At 41.6% G+C, this 21,974-nt stretch overlaps 1 protein-coding gene across 14 annotated transcripts in view; it reads left to right on the forward strand.

Moving 5' to 3' along the window:
* Positions 1-21,974, forward strand: part of vps8 (VPS8 subunit of CORVET complex) — a 235,964-nt gene that overhangs the window by 45,071 nt on the left and 168,919 nt on the right. For 11 of the 14 annotated variants that reach the window (XR_009797466.1, XR_009797467.1, XR_009797468.1 and 8 more), the window contains exon 9: positions 14,685-14,752. The exons of 1 other annotated variant lie outside the window; for it this stretch is intronic. Coding sequence is in view for 10 of the 13 variants with exons in the window: in XM_061837413.1 (XP_061693397.1) it covers positions 14,685-14,752 (68 nt within the window). In the remaining 3 variants the exon portion in view is untranslated. Of the gene's footprint in view, positions 1-1,994; positions 2,046-2,900; positions 3,033-3,102; positions 3,233-14,684; positions 14,753-21,974 lie in introns of those variants that run through there. 2 more of the 14 variants (XM_061837417.1, XM_061837415.1) reach the window with 2 other exon arrangements.

Here is a 21,974-nt window from a genome sequence, read left to right on the forward strand (position 1 = left end):
TGTGAGTGTTCTGGTATACTCAGGTACTTTGCTATGTGATGGTTAATATTGAACTGACAGCAGAGATTCATCCTGTGGATGGTGCAAATTTTGTCAGTGAAATTTTGACTAACTTTTTTTTTTTTTTTTTTTTTTAAAAACTAGTGTCAGGTTGTTCCTTTCCTCTCTCTTTGGCGCTCTCCCCTAACAAAGTACTTGTCCTGATTCCCATCTTACATCTGCATTCAATTCGAACTGCTTTGAAATGACTTGTGCTGAATGTGGTTCTTTAAGTAGCCCAGCTTCCATTCTGTCCGGACGTTTAATTCTAAAAACTTGCTTGCTACTTTGGGTTTGAAACACAGTTTTCAGACCAGACCTTTCTCGCTCGAGAAAGAGCAAAATCTTGTCCAGTTTCACCATTTTGTCTTCTATTGTCACACAATTTGACAGTCATTGCATCTTAAAATAATCGAATTTCTTTTGCTTTTTTACTTTTGTCATTATGATTGATGGTAAACATAAGAAGTGTATCTCACGCTACGTTCCCCATACCGCTTTCCAAACTAAATACTGGTGGTGGGCGGCGCATTGGGATGCTGTCATTGTAAACAATGTTAACAGGCTGCCCAAGTGCGTATGTAAATTGTGCCATTGGATGTAGCACCCAGTCACCCCTCACTCATTGAATCGCATTGAAAAATGGCACACACTGTATCGTGTGCTATACCTTTAATTTGGGTTGGATTTTTTTTTTTTTTGCACAACGCAAAATATCTGTGCGCAGAGACCACATCAGCAGTGTACAAATGTGTACGTGTTTATCTTGGAGGGAGCAGTTTAAAAAAACAGTGGTCTAAGACCATCAGACAAATGTAAATATCAAATATAACCCAACTGAACATAAATTCAGTTTTTAAATCATTTTATTGATTAAAGATACTCTTTTAAATGTTTCTACATTCAATATTTGAAGTGCTGAAAGCCTGTGCAAAGACTCAATATCAAACAGAATTGTGGAATTGTGGGTAACTGGTCAGCACATCTACCTCAGTTCTGTGGACCGGGATTCAAACCCTGGTCTCGCCTTTGTGGAGTTTGCGTGTTCTCCCGATGCCTGCGTGACTTTTCTTTGGGCACTCAGGTTTCATCCCATATCCCAAAAACGTGACATGTTGATTGAAGACTATAAATTGCACGTAACCGTGAATATGAGAGTGACTTTTTTTTTTCCTTGTACTGTGCCCTGCGGTTGGCTCGGACCAGTTCAGGATGTACCCCACCTCTCGCCCAAAATAGCTGAGATAGGTTCCAACACACCTGCCACCATAGTAGGGAGAATGGTACAGAAAATGTATGTATGGATGGATGGGTGGATGGATGTATGAATTATTGTGAGATGGCTTAAAACTCCATGATAACTTTTTCAGAATTTTCTACTTTGTTTTTTTTTTGGCGGAGGGCTAAAAAGTATTCTTGATTAAAAGACGATGCCGAAAGTGGCCTTATTCCCTGTAGTGGTCAGTGGAATCACAACCTTCTTCAAAGATCAACAAAGCACTGGGCCCAGACGTTGTGTTCCCATCCTGCCTCAAGTCTGTGCAGACGAACTTGCTCCTGTCTTCGCAAAGATCTTAAACAGGTCTCTAGAACTATGTGAAGTACCAGCCAACTTGAAACACTCCACCATTATACCAGACCCCAAAAAAAGCAGCAGTCTCAGGTCTTAATGACTCCAGGCCTGTTGTTTTGAAATCTGTGGTCATGAAGTCTTTTGAACACATTGTGCTGGACCACCTCAAGAGTGTCACAGGTCCCCAGCTGGACCCACTGCAGTTTGCCTGTCGAGCTAACAGGTCTCCGGATGATCAGTCAACATGGGTCTGCACTTCATCTTTGAACATCTCTACAGCGAGGGTACCTGTGCGAAGATTCTGTTCGTGGACTTCAGCTCTCCGCTCAACACCATCATCCTTGAACTCCTCTCCTCCAAACTTCTCCAGCTCGGTGTCTCGCCTGCCATCTCCCGGTGGATCTACAACTTCCTGATGGGCAGGACACAACAGGTGAGGCTGGAGGACACCACCTCATCCACATGCACCATCAGCACCCCAAGGTTGTGTCCTCTCACCTCTGCTCTTCTTGCTCTACACTAATGACTGCACCTCATGGCATCCGATTGTCGTACTCATCGTATGTCGTCGGTTAGCCCGTTCTTGTTTTCTACTGGGTGGGAATGTCGCTTGTAATTAGTGAGCAATTGTAATCCGTGCCAAATTTATTTGGAGTCATTAAGGCAGAGATGTTTTTCCATCTTAACTGCATAGTCGCTATTTGCAATGTTAATTTCTTTAGTCAGCTTGTTTCTTGTGCGATTGTAGAGGGCCGTGTCCCCACTACGATATGCAATCTCTCTAACCTGGCAGAGTTGCCTACGTTTGGCTGAAAACCACGGCTTGTTGTTACTGAACGTGCGAAAAGTTTTTGTTGGTATACATACCTCCTCACAGAAACTGACATACATGGTAAGAATATCTGTGAATTCATCTAGGCTGCACACTGAATTTTCAAAGACACTCTAGTCTGTGCAGTCAAAGCAGCTGTGAAGTTCTAATTTTGCTCCATTGGTCCACTTTTCAAACGATTTTACTAAAGGCCTCACACACTTAAGTGCTTGCCTGTATGTAGGTATTAAGCAGTGATCAGAGGAGCCAACAGGTGCACGGGGGATTGCACGATATGCATTTTTGATGGAAGTTTAACAGTGGTCTAGAGTGTTATTTGCCCTTGTCGGAAATTTCACGTGATGCTTATATTTAGGGACTTTGTAGTTAAGTTTAGCTGTGTTAAAATCTCCCATGATAATAAGCAGTGAATCTGGGTTAAAGCATATTCCACCGCTTTTTTGATGTCTGTGTTAGCTCACGAAGGTGAATGGTGGTGTCAGGGACGCGTCCACAAAGCCATATCTCCATGAAGCACAGGGAAGAAGAACGTCCAAAGTTTTAACAGCTCTTGATCAGAAGCTGAAGTTCGTCCATTTTGTTGGCTAGGTAGGAGCGTAGGTTCACGAGATGGATCGACGGAAACTCTAGTCAGTCAATTTGTTTTTCTTTTTTTCAGGTCAAGTTGTATACTGTCTCGCGTCGATGGAAAGGGAGAGGCTTTGAAGAGGCGCCGACAAGTAACGACGGAAAACAATTCGGCGACTTGGCGAGAGTTGTTAAAAAAATGTCTGGAGAAGACTCTGATGGTTAGCAAGTCCTCTCGTGTACTTGAGTCCCTAGTCGCCCAAAAAACACAAACGTAAAGAGGGAGAAGGTGCCAAAGTCTGCCACATTGGTATTCGCCATCTTCCCTTGCCAAGAAACCATACCGCACATGCATTATTTTCCTTGAGAATGCTCATGGAAAAGTACAGAGAAGGTCAGGATAAGATATATTGTCTTTCTGGATCTAGAGAAAGGCTGTGACAGAGTACCGAGAGAGGAACTGTCCAGCATGCGTGACACTGGTGTGCCAGAGACGTATTAGTTTAGTGCAGGACATGTATGATGGCAGCAAAAGAATGATGTGTGCCGGAAGAATTTAAAGTGGAGGTGCGACTGCATCAGAGATCAATTCTGAGCCACTTTATGTTTGCAGTGGTAATGACAGGAGGTTAGACTGGAATCCCCTTAGACCATGATGTTTGCAGATGATGTGATCTGCAGTGAAATCATGGAGCAGGTGGAGGAACAATTAGAAAGGTGGAGGCATGCGCTGGCAAGAAGAGGAATCAAGATTAGATGAAGTAATAGCCTTCCCTCTATCCCCGGGGGTTGCGCTAAGGCAAATACATATGCAGTTTTAATACACACTGGTTACACCGCCAGCATGTGTTTTAGCGTGTATGTAAGCTACCATATGATGGCACTGATGAGGCAGTGGGGAACAATTGCATTTCACATGTCCAAGCAGAAGTTTAGATTGCCATACACACGCAGTGTGTAGGCAGGTCATTGCTGATGATGTTGTACACGCGGTGTTACATCGAAACTGGAATTATCACATCACAACAAATAGACTAGCATAACTTCCAAATAAGAATAGTAGTAAAAGAATGTCTTACAAAATATTGACGCAAAACATGAACTTTAAATGCTATTTACATCCTTTGAGCATGCTTTTCGACACTCGGGACCACCATAGTGCCGCAAAGCATGCTGAGAGGAGGTAAATAGCGTTCAAAGTTCATGTTTTGTGTCAATTATTTTGTGAGTCATTCTTTTGTTTTATTATTCTCCAGTTATGCTACTCCGTTTGCTGTGGTGTGATCATTTGTTTTGATGTGACACCATGTGTGTATACATCATCAGTCATGACCTGCCTACACAGGCAGTGTGTGGGGCAATTTAAGTTGCTTCTGCTTACAGATGTGAAATGCAATTGTTCCTCACTGCCTCGTGAGCGCCATCATATGGTATCTTAAAGGTCTAATGACACACAAGGCATGATTTTTAGTATGTTTAATTAAAAAAAAAAAAAAAAAGGCAGCCAGAATGGACCCATGTCAGGATGTTGTCATACATGTATATGGAATTTTTCATCTACCGCCATGAAAATCCTCTGAAGGCATTTGTGTTGTGTGTAGTAGTTTTTATAGTTTTTTTTTCATCGTTTTAGCCAAAATGCCGGCTTGTCGTATTGCTGGATTTTACTCAAACACTTGGAGGATGGATTCGCTTTTCACACTTTTCCAAAACACCCAGTTCGTTGTGAAAAATGTATTGCACAGGTGCACAGGACGAGAGCTATGTGGGTTGTAAATGACTGGTCGGTGTGTATAGAGCTATTAAACAAAATAGTTGTGGGGGACTAATTTGTCTCAGTTTGTAGAATATGTTATGTGTAAATTTAGAATAAATCGGTTAAATTGGTCAAATCGGCAACATATAACAAAGCACTTGTTTTGTGTTTGAGACAATTTCATCATACACACAATACAATACAACACACAACAATAAATAGAAGTACAAAGACAGAGCTATCTAGCCAAGTAGACGTATAGTCACAGAAATCGAACAATTTCTAACAATTTCTCCGAAAGCAGCAATAATTGAAATTATCTGTCCACGTCCGACGACCTAATCCTTCTCTCAGAACGTAACAAAAGATCCACGTCATATCGGTAGCGTCCGTTTACTTGTTCGTGAGCAGCAGGAAGAATAAAAAGCTCCTTCGGTGTCTGACGACGTAATCCTTCTCTCAGAACGTAACAAAAGATCCGCGTCATATTGGGAGTGTCCGTTTACTTGTTTGTTAGCAGCAGGATGAATAAAAAGATCCGTCTGCGTCCGATGACGTAATCCTCTCAGACCATAACAAAAGAGCTGCATCATATCGCTGGTTGCCACACTGAGCAGCCGTTTCACCCGACGCGGAAGTGGGTCGGACTGGGTGGATGACTGGCCCGTGTTGTCACACCGCTGCCACGGAGGAGAAAGGAGCGATCCCCCCACTGGCCACTGGTGTCTGGGCCCCCCTGACGTATATACTTTGCCCTACATGGGTCCTCCTGAATACGCTACATAAGACTTGTAAAAGGGTTAGGAAATTGAACAATTATGGGCCTGTCATTTAGAATTTTTCATCGGATTCCTCATCCGTCTGTCGGGGAGTCTGTTGTTATAAGTGATCCACATATCTAAATGTGGGTTAAGATGATAGGGTAATATGCCCCCAGTCACTTCACCCGATGTTCTTCAAAAATGAGCTTCAGTCTTAGAAGGGGGGGTTAGAAAAATCCGAAACTCTCCCTTGTTCATCTGCCATAGCAGGTGTTACGGCATCTCTCACTGGCGAATGTCCCAGTGTGTGCAGTGTCCCATCTGCAAATAACGTTGCAGGCAATATGGCTGCCACTGGGATGTCGAGTGAGACTTCCGCAACTTTGCACATGAATGACACGCTCTCCGTTCATTTTTTTTTACCCTATGAACATTGTAGGGATTTGCGAGTTGGACCCTACGGGTCTTCACGGATCGAGGAAGAGATGACCAATGATTAGATGAGTAAATAGATTTATTACAAAGGAATGTGCAATACAGACCTCCGGGTCTTATCCAGGCAACTGCTGCACAGGAGACGTGTGTCTCCTGAGAGGATAGCTCAAGAAGAAGACAAGAGCTGCCCGGTAACACAAGGTTTTTATATGATGGGTACATGTTAAAAGTGGCTGCTGGATCAGATGGTGTGTAATTTTAAAATTCCACCTTGGCACAGCCTGATTCAGGATGAAATCACGGAAAATACAGTGCACAAAAAGCTAATTCTGTATTTTAGATATAGGAGGCAGGAGGCAAAATAACATTAACTTTTAAACAGTTTGAGAGCGTCATCATCATCATCATCATCACCTCTCATAGTCCCAACATTCAAAGTCCCATACACACAGCTGTAGGGTTTGTGCATTCTTCCAACCAACCAACCAACAGTTACTGTACATTTACGTCAAATTTAACAAGACAGACCTTTCAAAAAGTTCACCTTTTGTCTTCTCAATCCATAGAATATTCTCCCAAAAATCTCGGGAATCATTTAGATTTTTAAAAACTCCCAAAAGCAAAAAATATATATTTTTTGTGGGAAAAGTGGTCAGCTGAGGTTTTCACCTTGGAACGCTGCTGTGGATGCCATTCTTGCCCTCTTCATATTGTCCAGTCATGAAAACTAACCTGAAATGAAGCAAAAGCGGTCTGGTGTTCTTTAAATGCTATCTTGGGTTCCTTTGTGACCTCTTGGATGAGCCATTGCTGTGATCTTGGGATAGTTTTTAAAGGCCGGCCACTCCTGCAAGGTTCACCGCTGTTCCAACAGTCCACATTAATCCGAAAGGATTACAAACTGCTGAATCATATGATAGATATCCCTTATCTTTTGTTATTCTTTTCCTTTCATCTTGTGCTGTTAGGGATTACCACAGTGTCATCCGTTCCCATGTAAACCGATCTCCTGCATCCTCCTCTGTAACACATCATGTCTTCCCTTACTACAGCCATCAAACTTCTCTTTGGTCTTTCTTCCCATCTTTTGACCCATCTCAAATCTCCCTTTCATAGCCAAGATTATTTTCAATCAACTTTAATTTTAATTAATTTCAATTCAATTTCTTGAATTTAAATGGATGTTTTGACAAAATTCAATCATGTTTCCAAACTCATCACGGGACAGAATCTGCTCTTTATCAAAGCGCGAAATGATAAAAGGTTGAATATGGACTCAGGAAAGGTGTCAATTTCGGCAAGGAAAGGTTGGATCTCAGTGCTGATTTTGATCCAATAGATCATAATATACTGCTGAACAAGTTGGAAACATGGGTAGGATGTTTCAGGCCCTACCTAAGGGAAAGGAGTTACTTTGTAATCATTCCAAGTGCTCAATGTCAACAAATGGCAATGACCTGTGGGGTTCCTCAAGGGTCAGTTCTTGGACCCCTCCTGTTCGGCCTGTATATGCTACCCTTGTGTCAAATCCTTCAGAACTTTAATTTTCACGATCATAACCCTGCACATAAGTTATATTTAGCAGGGTCTCCAGATGACTACAGTTCAATTGAGGTGTTTTCACTTTCTCAAACAGATACATCACTGGATGACCCAGAATTTTCTTCATCTAAACCATAATGAAAGTAAGAATTGTTTTTGGCAATAAAGAAAATGGGATTGCTGATGGTAAATACCCGGACTCACTAGCTTTAAAAACCAAAGATCAAGTCTTTGAATACCTTGGTGTTCTGATAGGTTCCGGCCTTACTTTCAACAGTCAATCAATTACTAAAACTGCCTTGCTACATGAAGGACATATCTAGAGTGAACACTTGCATGTTTCAGGGAGACCAGAAAAAGCTTAGCCATGCTTTTATCTCAAGTAGGCTTGAGTACTGTAATAGCCTTCTAACTTGACTTTCCAAAAACAGCTGCAGCTCATTCAGAATGGAGAATCTGGATCTCTTTATCCTGTAAGAGTTTTACACTGCCAGAGTGAAATTTTTAAGTTTCCTCTGTACTTTCCTGGTATTATAATTGAAGTTGATTGAGAATTTGAGTCAATAACTCATCAGTTTTTAGATTTGGGAGAGAGACAACAGTAATTGTAAGTTGGATGAGAAAAGTGCACATCTACAACAAGGAAACATTAAATATGAATGTTGGATGAGCCTGTCATGGTACACTGTCAGGTTTATCAATTAGACATTCATTGAGACTTCCCACCTTAACACCTGTCCCTGTAAAGCTAACACAGGAGAAATTAGCCAATGCAACATGAGTAGAAAATATCAGTTTATCATTTACTGCCTTAGTTGTTGAATAAACACTATTCCATTTCTGACAATTGGTGTTAGGAGTTATTTTCATGACCTACAAGCTCCACTGTGTTGGGATTTCTGCTGGAATGACACGTAGTAGTAGCCCTAGGGCCCATGCACATGATCTAACGATAGTTTACCCTGTTAGCTGCATTCTTCATGAATAACAACCAGTTGTTTCCAATTTGTTAAAAAAATGTTCCTCACGACCCTCATGAGGATAAGCGGCAAAAGAAAATGGATGGATGGATGGATGATTCATTGGGAGGCACACATGGAGTCCTCCCCTCATGCCTCGGTGACTGCCACATAGTTGTTTACCAATGTTTTTTGAAATGAGGTTGTGCCTCTTTGTTATGTGTGGTAGGCATACTTGACTGAGTATAATTATTGGTTCTGTTGTTATGTGGTTTTGTCAGATTTACAGGTGTCCAAAGGTACCATATGAACAAAAATATTACGGCTGTCAACATTGCAGCCCAACATGCTATCATATTATTTAGCAATTTTGAAGTCATCTTGACCAAGTCACCGCTAAATGAGTCAGGTGTCTTAAATCTTCACCAGCCTTCAGGTATTTTCAGATACTATAAATCTGCACCCACCTTATGCTGGACTTTGCTCACCTTTCCCTTTGGGTGACTCAGCTGAGATGACCTTTTACAGTGTGCAAGGTGTATCCACGTGTTTCTTTCTGCTATTTTGCCCATGTAATTCAACTCTTCCTCAGTCTATGCCAGTTTTCAGGTCAAACTGCATGTACAGTAGATGTTAATTCATAAGCAGACATAGGATGAAGACAAATGGCAATAATAAAGTTATCAAAGCACAGTAACTTGTTACATTTTTTTCAGTCTGATGGTGTAGTTAGTGCAGGGGTGTTAAACTTATTTCTCTTGCGGGCCATGTTGTTGTTAGGGTTTTCCTCAGAGGACCATTTTGAGTGGGGGCAGCATGGGATCGATTCCCGCTCAGTGATCGTGTCGATATTTGCACTGCAACTGGCTGGAGACCAGTTTGGGGTGTAGTCTGCCTCTGCCCGAAGTTAGCTGGGATAGTCTCCAGCTCCCTCTCCGAATAAATGAAGGGTTGTGTCATGAAGGGCATCTGGCGTAAAAAATCAAAGACTTACCGCCTCACCACCATGACAATGGCAAAAAATGGGTTTATACATCAATGCTGATAGATTTCCTAATTTGTTTCCAGTTCCCATCAATTTGATGCATGTGAAATTTCCTGGTGACACCTCATAAGAAAACAATGTTTTTTGTTTTTTCAAAAGAAGTTAATGGATACACAGAAACCTCCCCGCCCCCCTTTTTTTTTCCTTTGCATTCATTATCAGGTAATAGAACTGGTATGCTCTGTGGACCCATGCAAACAACATAATCTTTTGAACAAGTTTTTGCTGCTTGTTTTAATATTAGGAGCCAGTTAATCTTTCGTCCAGAAATGCCTGTTGTGATTTGAAACTATTTTTCTACATCTAATTTAGTGTTTAAATAAGCAGTCACTCCCTTTAGCCTCAAAACTGTTTCAAAGGCAAGTTGTTGTAGTTTGTAACATGCACAAGTCCGCACAGGGAATTTAGGATTTTTGGAAGACACATAAGCCCAAGTTCCATTTGCAGGTACACATATTGTAACACTTGCAACTTTCATGGCCTGATTATTGTGGCAAGAATGTGGTTTTACATTTGTGCATCTACCATGTCATTTTAATGAACTCGAATCCAGCATTGTGTATGTAGTTATACAATTTGTTTTTCTGGGACCTTGGGTGGTTCCCACAGGTACCACTCGAACAGAAACATTAAAATAACAGATAGTTTTCATCTAACACCCTACAGCAAAGTTTAACTGTTTAGTCACCATTATGACAGCAGTCTCACTCTTCTAAATGCCTCGTTTTTTTTTTGTTTTTTTTTTTTTTTTTTTTTTTTTTTTTTTAACCGGGTTGAGACAGAAGCATTCTAAATACCACTACCCCCTGTGTAACCGGACTCCAGCGTCCTTGACAGTGAGAATGAGAACAGCTATCTTACAAGTAATAAAAACTAATTAGTTTTTAGTTTTAACAATGGTTTCAAAATCAAAAACTTTCTTACAATTGGCAAATGAACTCAAGTAGCACTTTTTAGTATTTTTAAAGCTGTTTGGGGTTCTTAATAACTCCTGAAACTGACCTTCCCACTTGTGAGTTTTTTTTTTCCCCCAAACAGTGTTCTGAATGAAATGAGACCTGTATTGCTTGTAATGTATGTATAATTTGAGTAAATCTATTCAGTGTGTTCATGGTCTGTGTTTCTTCCATGTATTTCTTCAGTCTGTTTTTAATTGTACTATTCATTTTTTCACTTTGTGGATGGTAAAACCAGTAGTGTTTTTGAAGTTAATGTGGAACATTAATCCTATTTTGTTGACCATTTCATTTACAAAGTGTGTTCTATTGGTATGATGTCTTTGTATAATGCTTCACTACTGTTAGTGCATCAGGTTGTTTAGCTGGTAATATTTCTTTGAAAGAGCATCGATAATGACTTAAACAGTATTGTTTTCCCTCACTTTTGTTTAGTTCAATGAAATCCATGTTTATTTTCTGAAATGGATATGTAGCCTGAGGAAACTGACCACATTTTGGATGCACATTCCCTTGTATATTATGTCGAGCACAGGTCAAACAAGCCTGACAAAATTTTTTGCTTTCAAGTTAAATTCATGGGTCGTGTAATGTCTTCTTATCAGGGCTATCATTCCCCCTGTTGAAAAATGAGACTTCCCATGGCTCATTATTGCCGCCCATTTAAAAAGATTTTTTGGTGGAATGGCTTTTTTATCTGTGCTGACATAAATCCCATTTTGTAATGTGGCACCTTAATTTTCCACATTTTGGTTCTATTTTTTAGTTTTAGTTCAGTAAGCTTTGTTGTTGCATTTCGTTTAACACATCACTTGAAAGTATGTCTTCATTTGTTACATGGTCATCTTAGCATCCCAATCCAAATCTGGTTCTTTTTCTGTCCAATCAGAAACATTTCATGCTACCAATACAAATTGTCCAAACTCTTCCACTCTCGTCCAGTTTCTTTGTACAATGATTTGCGTGTTGATGTCCATTCCTTGTCTCATCTATTTTGTCAGTCTTGTCAGTCAGTCTTGTTCCTGCCACCACGACTGATATACCATCTGAGTTCAGATAATCGATCATGATTTTGGCTGGTGTGGGCTGTTATAAGTTTACAGTATCTTAAAATACATAGTCACATGCACTGAGTCATTTCCTATGTCAATTTGTGGTTGTTCAATCATTTCTTGAGCTGTTTGCATCAAGAGAGCTCCTGTTCTTGTGGGAGGTTTGTTTAGAATATTTAAGGTGTAATAATAGAGTGCTGGGTTTCTATTTTGTGAGACATTCAACTGTCCTCCCAGTAATTCCCTTTTTCTTTTCACTCTCTATTTCCTGTCGGAGATGGAACTAAGCCCAGTCCTAGTTTCAGCAAGCCATTTTTTCCCCAACAAACGTATGGCGCAAATTAAAAAGTTGCGTTTTGGTAGCATTAATTGTGACATTTTTGATGGGAAGATGGCTGCTCTAGTTATGTAGTGGTGGGTGTTTCGTTTTTCGGGCAGTCATGGGAAATGTGACCTTTTTCTCCACAACACCAGCAAATTTCTTTTTGATCAAATTTGCATTCCCTCCCCATTACTCTTCCTCTACCTGTTCCACGTCTGCAGCCATGATTATTAAATGTTTTGCATAAAGCTCCATAAATTTCTCCTTCTTCTGTCAGGTGTCAACTTTCTGTCTTTTTTTGTAGCACTCAAGTACTACTTACCTACCTACATTTCCTACTCATCAGAAATGTCTTTACTTCCTTCGGCTTCTCGTCAACCCTCAGTCTCCAGACGCAAAGTCGAGGCCCAGTCCCGGAAAGGGTCTCAAATGCCGTGGCAGCGGTCTTTGCCATTGCCGTCGACTCAGCCCCTTGAAACCTCAGGTATCTTGAGATCCAGCTCGAAGGACCAAGTAAATGCCAGGTTTACCAATTAGACATTCATTAAACTAGACAAAAAGAAAGCAAAGACACCAGTTCAAGTTTGACAGCTTGCAAGGAGAGAGGAGAGGAGCTATCTTGTACAATTCACCACTGCACTCTCTGATTATCTTCTCTTCAGCACCTCTATTTATTTTGTTTCAAAACCACTTATTTACATGGATGTTACAAAAAGGAGACGGCCGAGCAAAACATAGTTGGAAGCAAAGTGTACTTGTTTGTGTGTGTGCGTGTGTGGAAGATTGCTGAGTACATGTGTGGTCATTTCTTTAACAGACAACAGGTGCTCCTGGTTGTAAAATTCTGATATTAGCGGCTGCCACATTATCTAGAGCAGAGGAAAGCATTTCTTTATTGGAGGCCGATGTATGATAATTATATTCAGTTATTCCTACATACACCCTGTGAGGGAAGGAGAGGACGAGAGAATAGTGCAGGAGAAGAAGCTTGGAGGAATAGGGTCCTGAACCCTGCTACATTACTGAAGTGTACTGGATCTGACTAAGTGAATGATAGAACTCTATCGAACGAGAGTATAAGTGAGGGAATACACAAGCAATTCACGTATTCAAGAGTTATTGGTCGCAATTAGTGAGTGGTCCCATACCCATTCAAGGAGGAACAGCTGTGTTTGCTTATGGACACATACAAGTGAATTGACACTGTTTTACATATATAAAGCTTGACAAAAATATCCCATAATTTCTGCGTCTGCACCACAGAGGCTAAGGATCCCACCCAATAAATCAAAGAGTGGATTAGGGCAAGGGGTTCAGCAGAGAGGAACTCGGTGTTCACAAGATAACTTCCACGCTGAGTGTGGTTTGCTGTCTCATCTGAGGCGACAAGACAACTGGCCACTCGGCGGGGGGAGCAGGGACCTATTGCAACCCAACACAGCTGAGGGAGGTGGGTGCGGCAGGGCTGCTAGGCACTACTCCTGAATGCTAAGCGTTGTCCTTTCTGATAGATAATTTCTCATTTTAAAAAATAAACTGGTCATTAACAGAATGAACCTCTACCTTTTCGTTTCTGCCACCATCAGCTTTGGTTCCTCTTCTCTCTTCAATGCCACTATCTCTAATCCGTACATCATGGATAGTCTCACCACTGTTTTATCAACTTTGTCCTTCATCCGAGCAGGGACTCATCTGTCACATAACACATCTGACACCTTCCTTCACCTGTTCGAACCTGCTTGGACTCCTTTCTTCACTTCCTTACCTCACTCACTATTGCTTTGGACTGTTGATCCCAATTATGTAAAGTTCTCCACCCTTCCTATTTCTTCTAACTTAATCTGTTATCATATCCATCAACACTGAAAATCTTTAGTCACAGCTCCACCTTAAACTTGTCTTTCACAGCTATAGCACACCTCACCACTCTTCTGCTGTCCTTATACATGTTCTGTATTTTCTAACATCTCTGCCACTGCAGACTTGCGCATGCAGTACCACAGTTCCCCTCTTGGTACTTTGTCATAGGATTTCTCTAGATCCACACACATAGTTTAGCTCCTTCTGACATTCTCTGTATATCTCCATCAACATCTAAGGCAAATAATGCATCTGTGGTACTCTTTCTTGATATGAAACCAAACATCTTCTGTTTAAGTAATATCAGTTTATCAATCGTAAATCAGGTTTCAGTGTGGTCAGTGAAAATGAACCAAAAAATGTGGGAAGCCACAGTTAATTCATGATTTAACAATGAGCCGCATTACTTTTCCACACCAAACCAGGTAGCTTTTTGTTTTTCAACCTTTTCTCAATAAAATCATTTATACAAAAATATCCATCCATCAATCCATTTTCTAAGCCACTTATCCTCACAAGGGTCGCAGGAGTGCTGGAGCCTATCCCAGCTGTCATCGGCCAGGAGGCAGGGTCGACCCTAAAATCAATGCCAGCCAATTGCAGGGCATGTGGAGACAGACAACAATCACAAACACAATCACACCTTGGGGCAATTTAGAGTCTCCAATGAATGCATGTTTTTGGGATGTGAGAGGAAACTGGAGTGCCCGGTGAAAACCCACGCAGGCACGGGGAGAACATGCAAACTCCACACAGGCGGGCCCAGAATTTTAACTCCGGTTCTCAGAACTGTGAGGCCATCCCTCTACAGCTGCGCTACTGTCCCACCATTTTAAAATATATTGTGTAAAATAGCGTTATACATATACTTATCTTTGTACATTTGTTTGATCTTAAACATTACTCTTGGTAAACTGAAAAAATAGAAGTATTTGAGAAGATGGACCAGTCAAATGATTTGGTCTTATTTTTCCCCTATTTTTAGTTCACAGACGACCCAACTCTTGCCGTGTGCAGCGATAGTGGTGGTTCCGTTTTTGAGCTGGCTTTCAGGTAAATTATTTACCTTTATTTGGGAAATTTATTTAACATTCACAATAGGCACATAATGTATTCAGACCCAATTAAATTTTACACTTTAATTGCAGACATTTTCTAAAGTCATTTTTTTCTTAATGTACACACAGCATCCCACATTCACAGAAACAATTGGGATTTTTTAAATTTTTGGAAATTTATTAAAAAAGAAAAAACGAAAGATCACTTGGAGGATTATAAAGGATTGTAGAGGCAACTGTGATCTTCAGAAGCTTAAATACAGGAGGTTTTTTTTTTTTGTAACAGGGTAGATATGTACTTTGCCACAATTCTGGCTGTACGCTCTTCAAGCTTTTAGGGTTAGGGTTAGGGTGTGTGGAGTGATAACTATTTCAAAACCCACCACAAGAGGAAGGAGAAGACAAGAAAATCCTCAAGTAAAGATCCTTACAGGTAAAGGTCTGTTGGCAAGAGGTAATGGTTGTGGTGTCAAAAATTATCAAACCACCTGAGGGGCCTAGTGAATCATCTCCAGAGAGCTGGGACCAAAGTAACAAAGGCTACCATCAATAAAAGACTGTGCCACCAGAGCCTCACATCCTGCAATGCCAGACATTTCCAACCCTGAAGCCAGTACATCAGGCCCATCAGAAGTTTACAAGAGAGCATTTCGGAGATCCAAAAGGGGATTGTGAGAATGTCATATGGTCAGAGAAACAAAAATATAATTTTTTGGTTAAAGATGTAGCTTTAACCAGGGCTCTGCCGGGTAGCTTGGAGGGGTCACCGCTGAGGGCAGAATTAAGATCAGAGAAATATTCTGGGCAGACCAACCAAAAAAGATGCAAGAGCAGACCAAAAAACAAAAAGAGCACCAGGCAAAAAGAAATCCCCGACAAAGTGTGTTTTTAGCCTTTTTATCCCTGAAGAAATGGCTGTTTTCTCACCCAAACTCAAACTGGCATCCTAACCAAATCTCTGAGCCTTACTTTTCATCTTAAAATTATTTAAGTTTAAATCAGTAGATTTATATAAAACATCACTTCTTGGGTTTCAGATAACGAGAGCCTTTTTCCCCCTCGCTTTGACTATTACCATGACTAGTGTGACTCATGTTCATGCTTTATATTCTTGCAGACTGCTGTGATTATCTCACTGTTTGCAATAATTGTTTTCTGTACTTTGTTGGCACAATTAACACAGATTCACCAGTAGACTTTCAGGTTTGCAATAATCCAGTTGCCAGTGGTGTGCATTCTGGTATTCAAAATGTCAAATTCTCATGTCCTCCTCTTCTTATGGAGGAAGATACATGTCTGCCATGGCACACCATTGCCTGTAGCTGTCACTCTCATCCCATTCATTGTCCCGACCAGGTGCCCCAATTGGTGTCCATTTTGAGTGGGCAAGAGGCCCCGAAGCTCCATGGTCCATCTGGAGTGGCAGCTGATTTGTTTTGCTCCACCATGCCAGCCACGGTTGTCCAGTCTTTTCTCTAATGTTCTGCCTGGTAATCCACTCTGCGTTGAAGTGCCACAACACGTCCCTTGTCCATGCGTTCCCGTGGGAACTCATTGCAGCTGAGCTCGCTGCACTTCGGGATGTCATCTTGATGTCTCATATTCATGACAGAAGGGTATAAACAAAGAATACTTATTTTCCTCCATAATTTGCCGTTGACATCACACATGCGCACAAACAAGACCTCACATTGCCTATGTGCACCAATACGAGGCACAGTGTTTATGGAAGCACAGTAAACATTGCCCCTCGTTTAGGTTTTGTCATTTGTATCAATTTCAAGGATTTTCTGCAATCAAAGCCAACATTTTCTTATACGGACCCTTTCCATGTGAATAACATGGAAAAGTTAATTTCCATATTCCATTTAAATAATGAAACTTTCATAAATTATAGATGTAGTGCCTTCAATTTAAACAATTTTCATTTTCATTTTAAGTTAAATTTTACATAATTTAAATTTTGGTTTCCAGCTCAAGGTCCATGAAATCAGGAATTTAAAAAAAGTGGAATACTGTGAAGGAATCAACATTTACTTCTCAGGTTTTTGTATTAAGAAAAGCAAAGAATTAATTGGGGTCATATTAAATCAATCAAAATATGGAACTTTGAAAATGATATGTTCATCTTCTGGTTGGGAATCCCCGTGCTTTCCTCACTGCATCGATGCTCCATTCCATTGGGACATTCAGGCTGTGGCATTGCCTGGAAGTTATGGCAGCTCAGGTTTCCTTGATGCTTGTGGTCAGTTCTCCGTTGTTTTGGGATCTGGTTCCCCTCATTTTTCTCTTGATAATGCCAGGCCGCACAAAGGTTTTGGTGCTTTCTGGCTGTATGGGGAGGGGCCAGGTTCTACTGGAAGATTAAATCTGCATCTCCATACAGATCCTCAGCAGAAGGAATGATGAATTACTTTTAAAGCTGCTGTTAAGCCTCTTCTAAAAAAAAAAAAAAAAGCACTGGACGATTCCATGTTAGCAAGCTATAGACCCATCTCAAATCTCCCATTCATAGCCAAGATTCCTGAGAAAGTTATTTTTAATAAACTGGAATTTCTTGTATTTAAATGGACTTTTTGACAAATTTCATTCAGGTTTCCGAACTCATCACAGTACAGAATCTGCTCTTATCAAAGTACTAAATGATATAAGGTTGAATACTGACTCAGGAAAGGTGACAATTTTGGTCTTGTTGGATCTCACCGTGGCTTTTGATACGGTACAACACAATATGCTGCTAAACAGGTTGGAAACGTGGGTTGGACTAAATGGTATGGTCCTCAAATGGTTTAGGTCCTACCTGGAGGAAAGGAGCTACTTTGTGACCGTTGTAAGTGCTTGGTCTCAGCAAATGGCAATGACCCATGGGGTGTCTCAGGAGTCAGTTCTTGGACCTCTCATGTTCAGCCTTAATATACTACCCTTGGGTCAAATTCTTCAAACTTTAATTTTCAATTATATTTACCAGTGTCTCCAGATGACTACAGTTCAATTGAGGTACTGTGCCACTGTCTAAATCAGATAAATAACTGGATCAGCCAAAATTTTCTTCAACTAAATCACAACAAAACTCAGACCATTGTTTTTGGCAATAAAGAAAAGACAATTGCTGTTAGTAAACACCTGGACTCTCGATCTTACAAACCAAAGACCAAGTCCGAAACCTTGGTGTTCTGATTGATTCCGACCTGACTTGCAACAATCATATCAAATCAATCACAAAAACTCCTTTCTACCATCTGAAAAACATATCTACAGTGAAGTCTTGTATGTGTCAAACAGACCAGGAAAAGCTCAACCATGCTTTTATCTCAAGTAGACTTGACTACTGGAATGGTCTTCTGACTGGACTCCCCAAAAAGAGTAGCAGCTCATTCAGAATGCTGCAGCTCACGTTCTGACCAAAACAAAGCGGTCAGAACATATAAAGCCAATCCGAAAGTCCTTGCACTGGCTTCCAGACAGCTTTAGAATATATTTTAAAGTTCTGCTACTGGTCTATACATCACTGAATGATTTAGGTTCTGAATACATGTAAGAAATGCTTACGGAATACAAACCCAGTAGAGCTCTGGGATCGACTGACTGAGGTCAAATAGTGGAGCGCAGAGTCCAAAGCAAACATGGTGAAGGAAATGGAATGGGTTGCCAACAGAGGTGAGGCCAACCCCAAATGTGAATGTTTTTAAATCCAGGTTGAAAACTTTTTTTTTTTCTCATACTTTTTAGAATATATCCACTTTTTGATCATATTACTTGCACTTTTTAAATATTTTCATTTTTATTTTTTTTTCCCCGTTTTAAATGTTTTATCTCTTTGTTTTCAAATACCTTTAATCATGTAAAGCACATTGAGTTACCTCGTGCATGAAATGCTCTATATAAATAAATTTGCTTTGCTTTGTTTTAAACATTCTGGTAGATTGTTACGGTCAGTATGGATTTAAAAAAGTTTACCAACACCTGCACGAGACAATGCCTCCTGAATCATGACTGACTGGATATTTCACACTAAACCTCAAGAAGCTTGGGTTCTTGTCTTCACTAATCTTCCTCCAAAGGCAAACTTTACTTTCATCGGAAAAGAGGAGCTTGGACCACTGGCCAGCAGTCCAGATTTGTTAAAGGTCAGGTCTCATCCCGATAAACATTCTAAAATAGATATTGTAATGAAAAATACATATAACATTATTCACTTCAATATCTATACGAAAAAATAAATATGAGCGGATACCGCGTCATCCATGTGCGCAGTTAAAGAAGTGTCATTCTACAACATCCAAGTAGTCACCATATTGGCTGCATCCCCTCCGTGACGTACCCCGGCCATTCGCCAATGAAAACACGTGGTGGACCCTACTACGTGAGACGAACACGCCCCTTCTGACATGGAAGCTCTTTTTGATGAAGAGAACATCACACAACCGAGTGAAGTTACCGGGGCAATATTACCCTATTGTTTCGAGCCATATTCAGATGATATTCGATCACGGCCAAACCGCCTCCCCGTCCGATCCACTTCCGAGGTGGAGATGATACATCGCGGCTCATCACAGCTGGCTGGTGTGGCTCATTTCTGGCGCCGAGGTGGCTTATCACGGAACCGAGCCGGGCTGCATTGGGGCGTTGTTCATAGCCGCTGCAGTACGCGATGAACAACACTGTCGAGCCCGGGCGCTTTACAGTGTTGTTGTCTCACGCGGCTGAGTGTGGCATTGTCGGCAGCGTTCTTCAGAACCGCCGCCATCCACAAGCCCGACACGCAGCCTTCGCCGAAGCCGTGACCGGCAGACGCGGTGCCTCAGCCAGTGTGGCTCATTTGCGGCGCCGAGGTGGCTTATCACAGAGCTGAGCTGGGCTGCTTTAGGGCGTTGTTCATAGCTGCTGCCGTCCAAGATGAACAACACCGTCGAGCCGAGACGCTTTACGGCGTTGTTGTTGCACGCGGCTGACTGCGGCATTGTCAGCAGTGTTCTTAAGAGCTGCTGCCGTCCACGAGCCCGAAAGATGTGCGAAGTGACGCAGCAGCCTTCGCTGGCGTGCCTGACGCCGTCCCGATGCACACATCGACACATTTAGCACGCGTGTCATACGTACGCGGATCTTTTGTTACATTATGAGGGACCGATTTACGTGGTCCGCCCCAAATCATTAATTCTTTTTAGTAGCTGTATACACACAAATGCAGCCCTATGGGGGCACAAACAAGTGCAATCTGGAGGCCGGTCCCAAGCCCGGATAAATGCAGAGGGTTGCGTCAGGAAGGGCATCCGGCGTAAAAACTGTGCCAAATAAATATGAGCGTTCATCTAAAGAAATCTCATACCGGATCGGTCGTGGCCTGGGTTAACAACACCCGCCCCCGGCACTGCTAACCTGCAGGGCGTCGGTGGAAATTCAGCTACTGTGGGTCGAAGACCAAGAGGAGGAAACTGGATCCATCGTCAGAAGAAAAAGAGAAATGCACATAGCCTACAACTGTGTAACAACGGTGTAAGGACTGTGAATGTTGGGACTATGACAGGAAAAGCTCAGGAGTTTGTTGACATGATGATTAGGAGAAAAGTTGATATTCTGTGCATCCAAGAGAGCAGGTGGCAAGGTAGTAAGGCTAGAAGCTTTAGGAGCAGGGATTCTACCACAGAGGAGATCCGAAGAGAAATGGAGTAGGGGTTATTTTAAAGCAAGAGCTGGCTAAGAATGTCTTGGAGGTGAAAAGATGATCAGATCGAGTGATGAGACTAAAATTTGAAATTGAGGGTGTTATGTATAATGTGGTTAGCGGCTATGCCCCATAGGTAGGATGTGACCTCGAGTTGGAAGAGAAATTCTGGAAGGAACTATATGAAGTAGTTCTGAGCATCCCAGACAGCGAGAGAGTTGTGATTGGTGCAGATTGTAATGGACGTATTGGTAAAGGAAACAGGGACGATGAAGTGATGGGTAAGTACGGCATACAGGAAAGGAACTTTGAGGGAGAGATGGTGTGGACTTTGCAAAAAGGATGGCGATAGCTGTAGTAAACTCTTATTTCCAGAAGAGGGAGGAACATAAAGTGACTTACAAGAGCGGAGGTAGAAGCACGCAGGTGGATTATATTTTGTATAGACGATGTAATCTGAAGGAGGTTACTGACTGTAAAGTAGTGGTAGGGAGAGTGTAGCTCGATAGCATAGTATGGTAGTGTGTAAGATGACTCTGGTGGTGGGTAGGAAGCTTAAGGAGACCAAGGTAGAGGAGAGAACCATGTGGTGGAAGCTGAGAAAGGAAGAAAGTTGTGCGGCCTTTCGGAAAGAGGTAAGACAGGCTCTTGATGGACAGCATAAGGTCCCGGAAGACTGGACAACGACAGCCAAGGTTCGAGAGAAAGGCAGGAGAGTACTTGGTGTGTCTTTTGGTAGTAAAGGGGAGAAGGAGACTTGGTAGTGGAACCCCAAAATACAGGGAGTCATCCAAGGAAAGAGATTAGCGAAGAAGAAGTGGGATACTGAGAGGACTGAGGAGAGGCGAAAGGAGTACATCGAGATGCGACGTGGGGCAAAGGTAGAGGTGGCAAAGGCTAAAAAAGAGGCATATGAAAACATGTACACCAGGTTGGACACAAAAGGAGAAAAGGATCTCTACAGGTTGGCCAGACAGAGGGATAGAGATGGGAAGGATGTGCAGCAGGTAAGGGTGATTAAGGATAGAGATGGAAATGTGTTGACTGGTGCCAGTAGTGTGCTAAATAGATGGAAAGAATACTTTGAGATGTTGATGAATGAAGAAAATGAGAGAGAAGGGAGAGTTGAAGAGGCAAGAGTGAAGGACCAGGAAGTGGAAATGATTACTAAGGGGGAAGTCAGAAAGGCACTACAAAGGATGAAAAATGGAAAGGCAGTTGGTCCTGATGACATACCGGTAGAGGTATGGAAGCAATTTGGAGAGATGGCTGTGGAGTTTTTGACCAACTTATTCAACAGAATACTAGCGGGCGAAAAGATGCCTGAAGAATGGAGGAAAAGTGTTCTAGTTCCCATTTTTAAGAACAAAGGGGATGTTCAGAGCTGTGGGAACTATAGAGGAATAAAGTTGATGAGCCACACAATGAAGTTATGGGAAAGAGTAGTGGAGGCTAGACTCAGGACAGAAGTAAGTATCTGCGAGCAACAGTATGGTTTCATGCCTAGAAAGAGTACCACAGATGCATTATTTGCCTTGAGGATGCTCGTGGAAAA

The sequence above is a fragment of the Syngnathoides biaculeatus genome, chromosome 12 (assembly GCF_019802595.1).
Source record: "Syngnathoides biaculeatus isolate LvHL_M chromosome 12, ASM1980259v1, whole genome shotgun sequence".
NCBI lineage: Eukaryota > Metazoa > Chordata > Actinopteri > Syngnathiformes > Syngnathidae > Syngnathoides > Syngnathoides biaculeatus.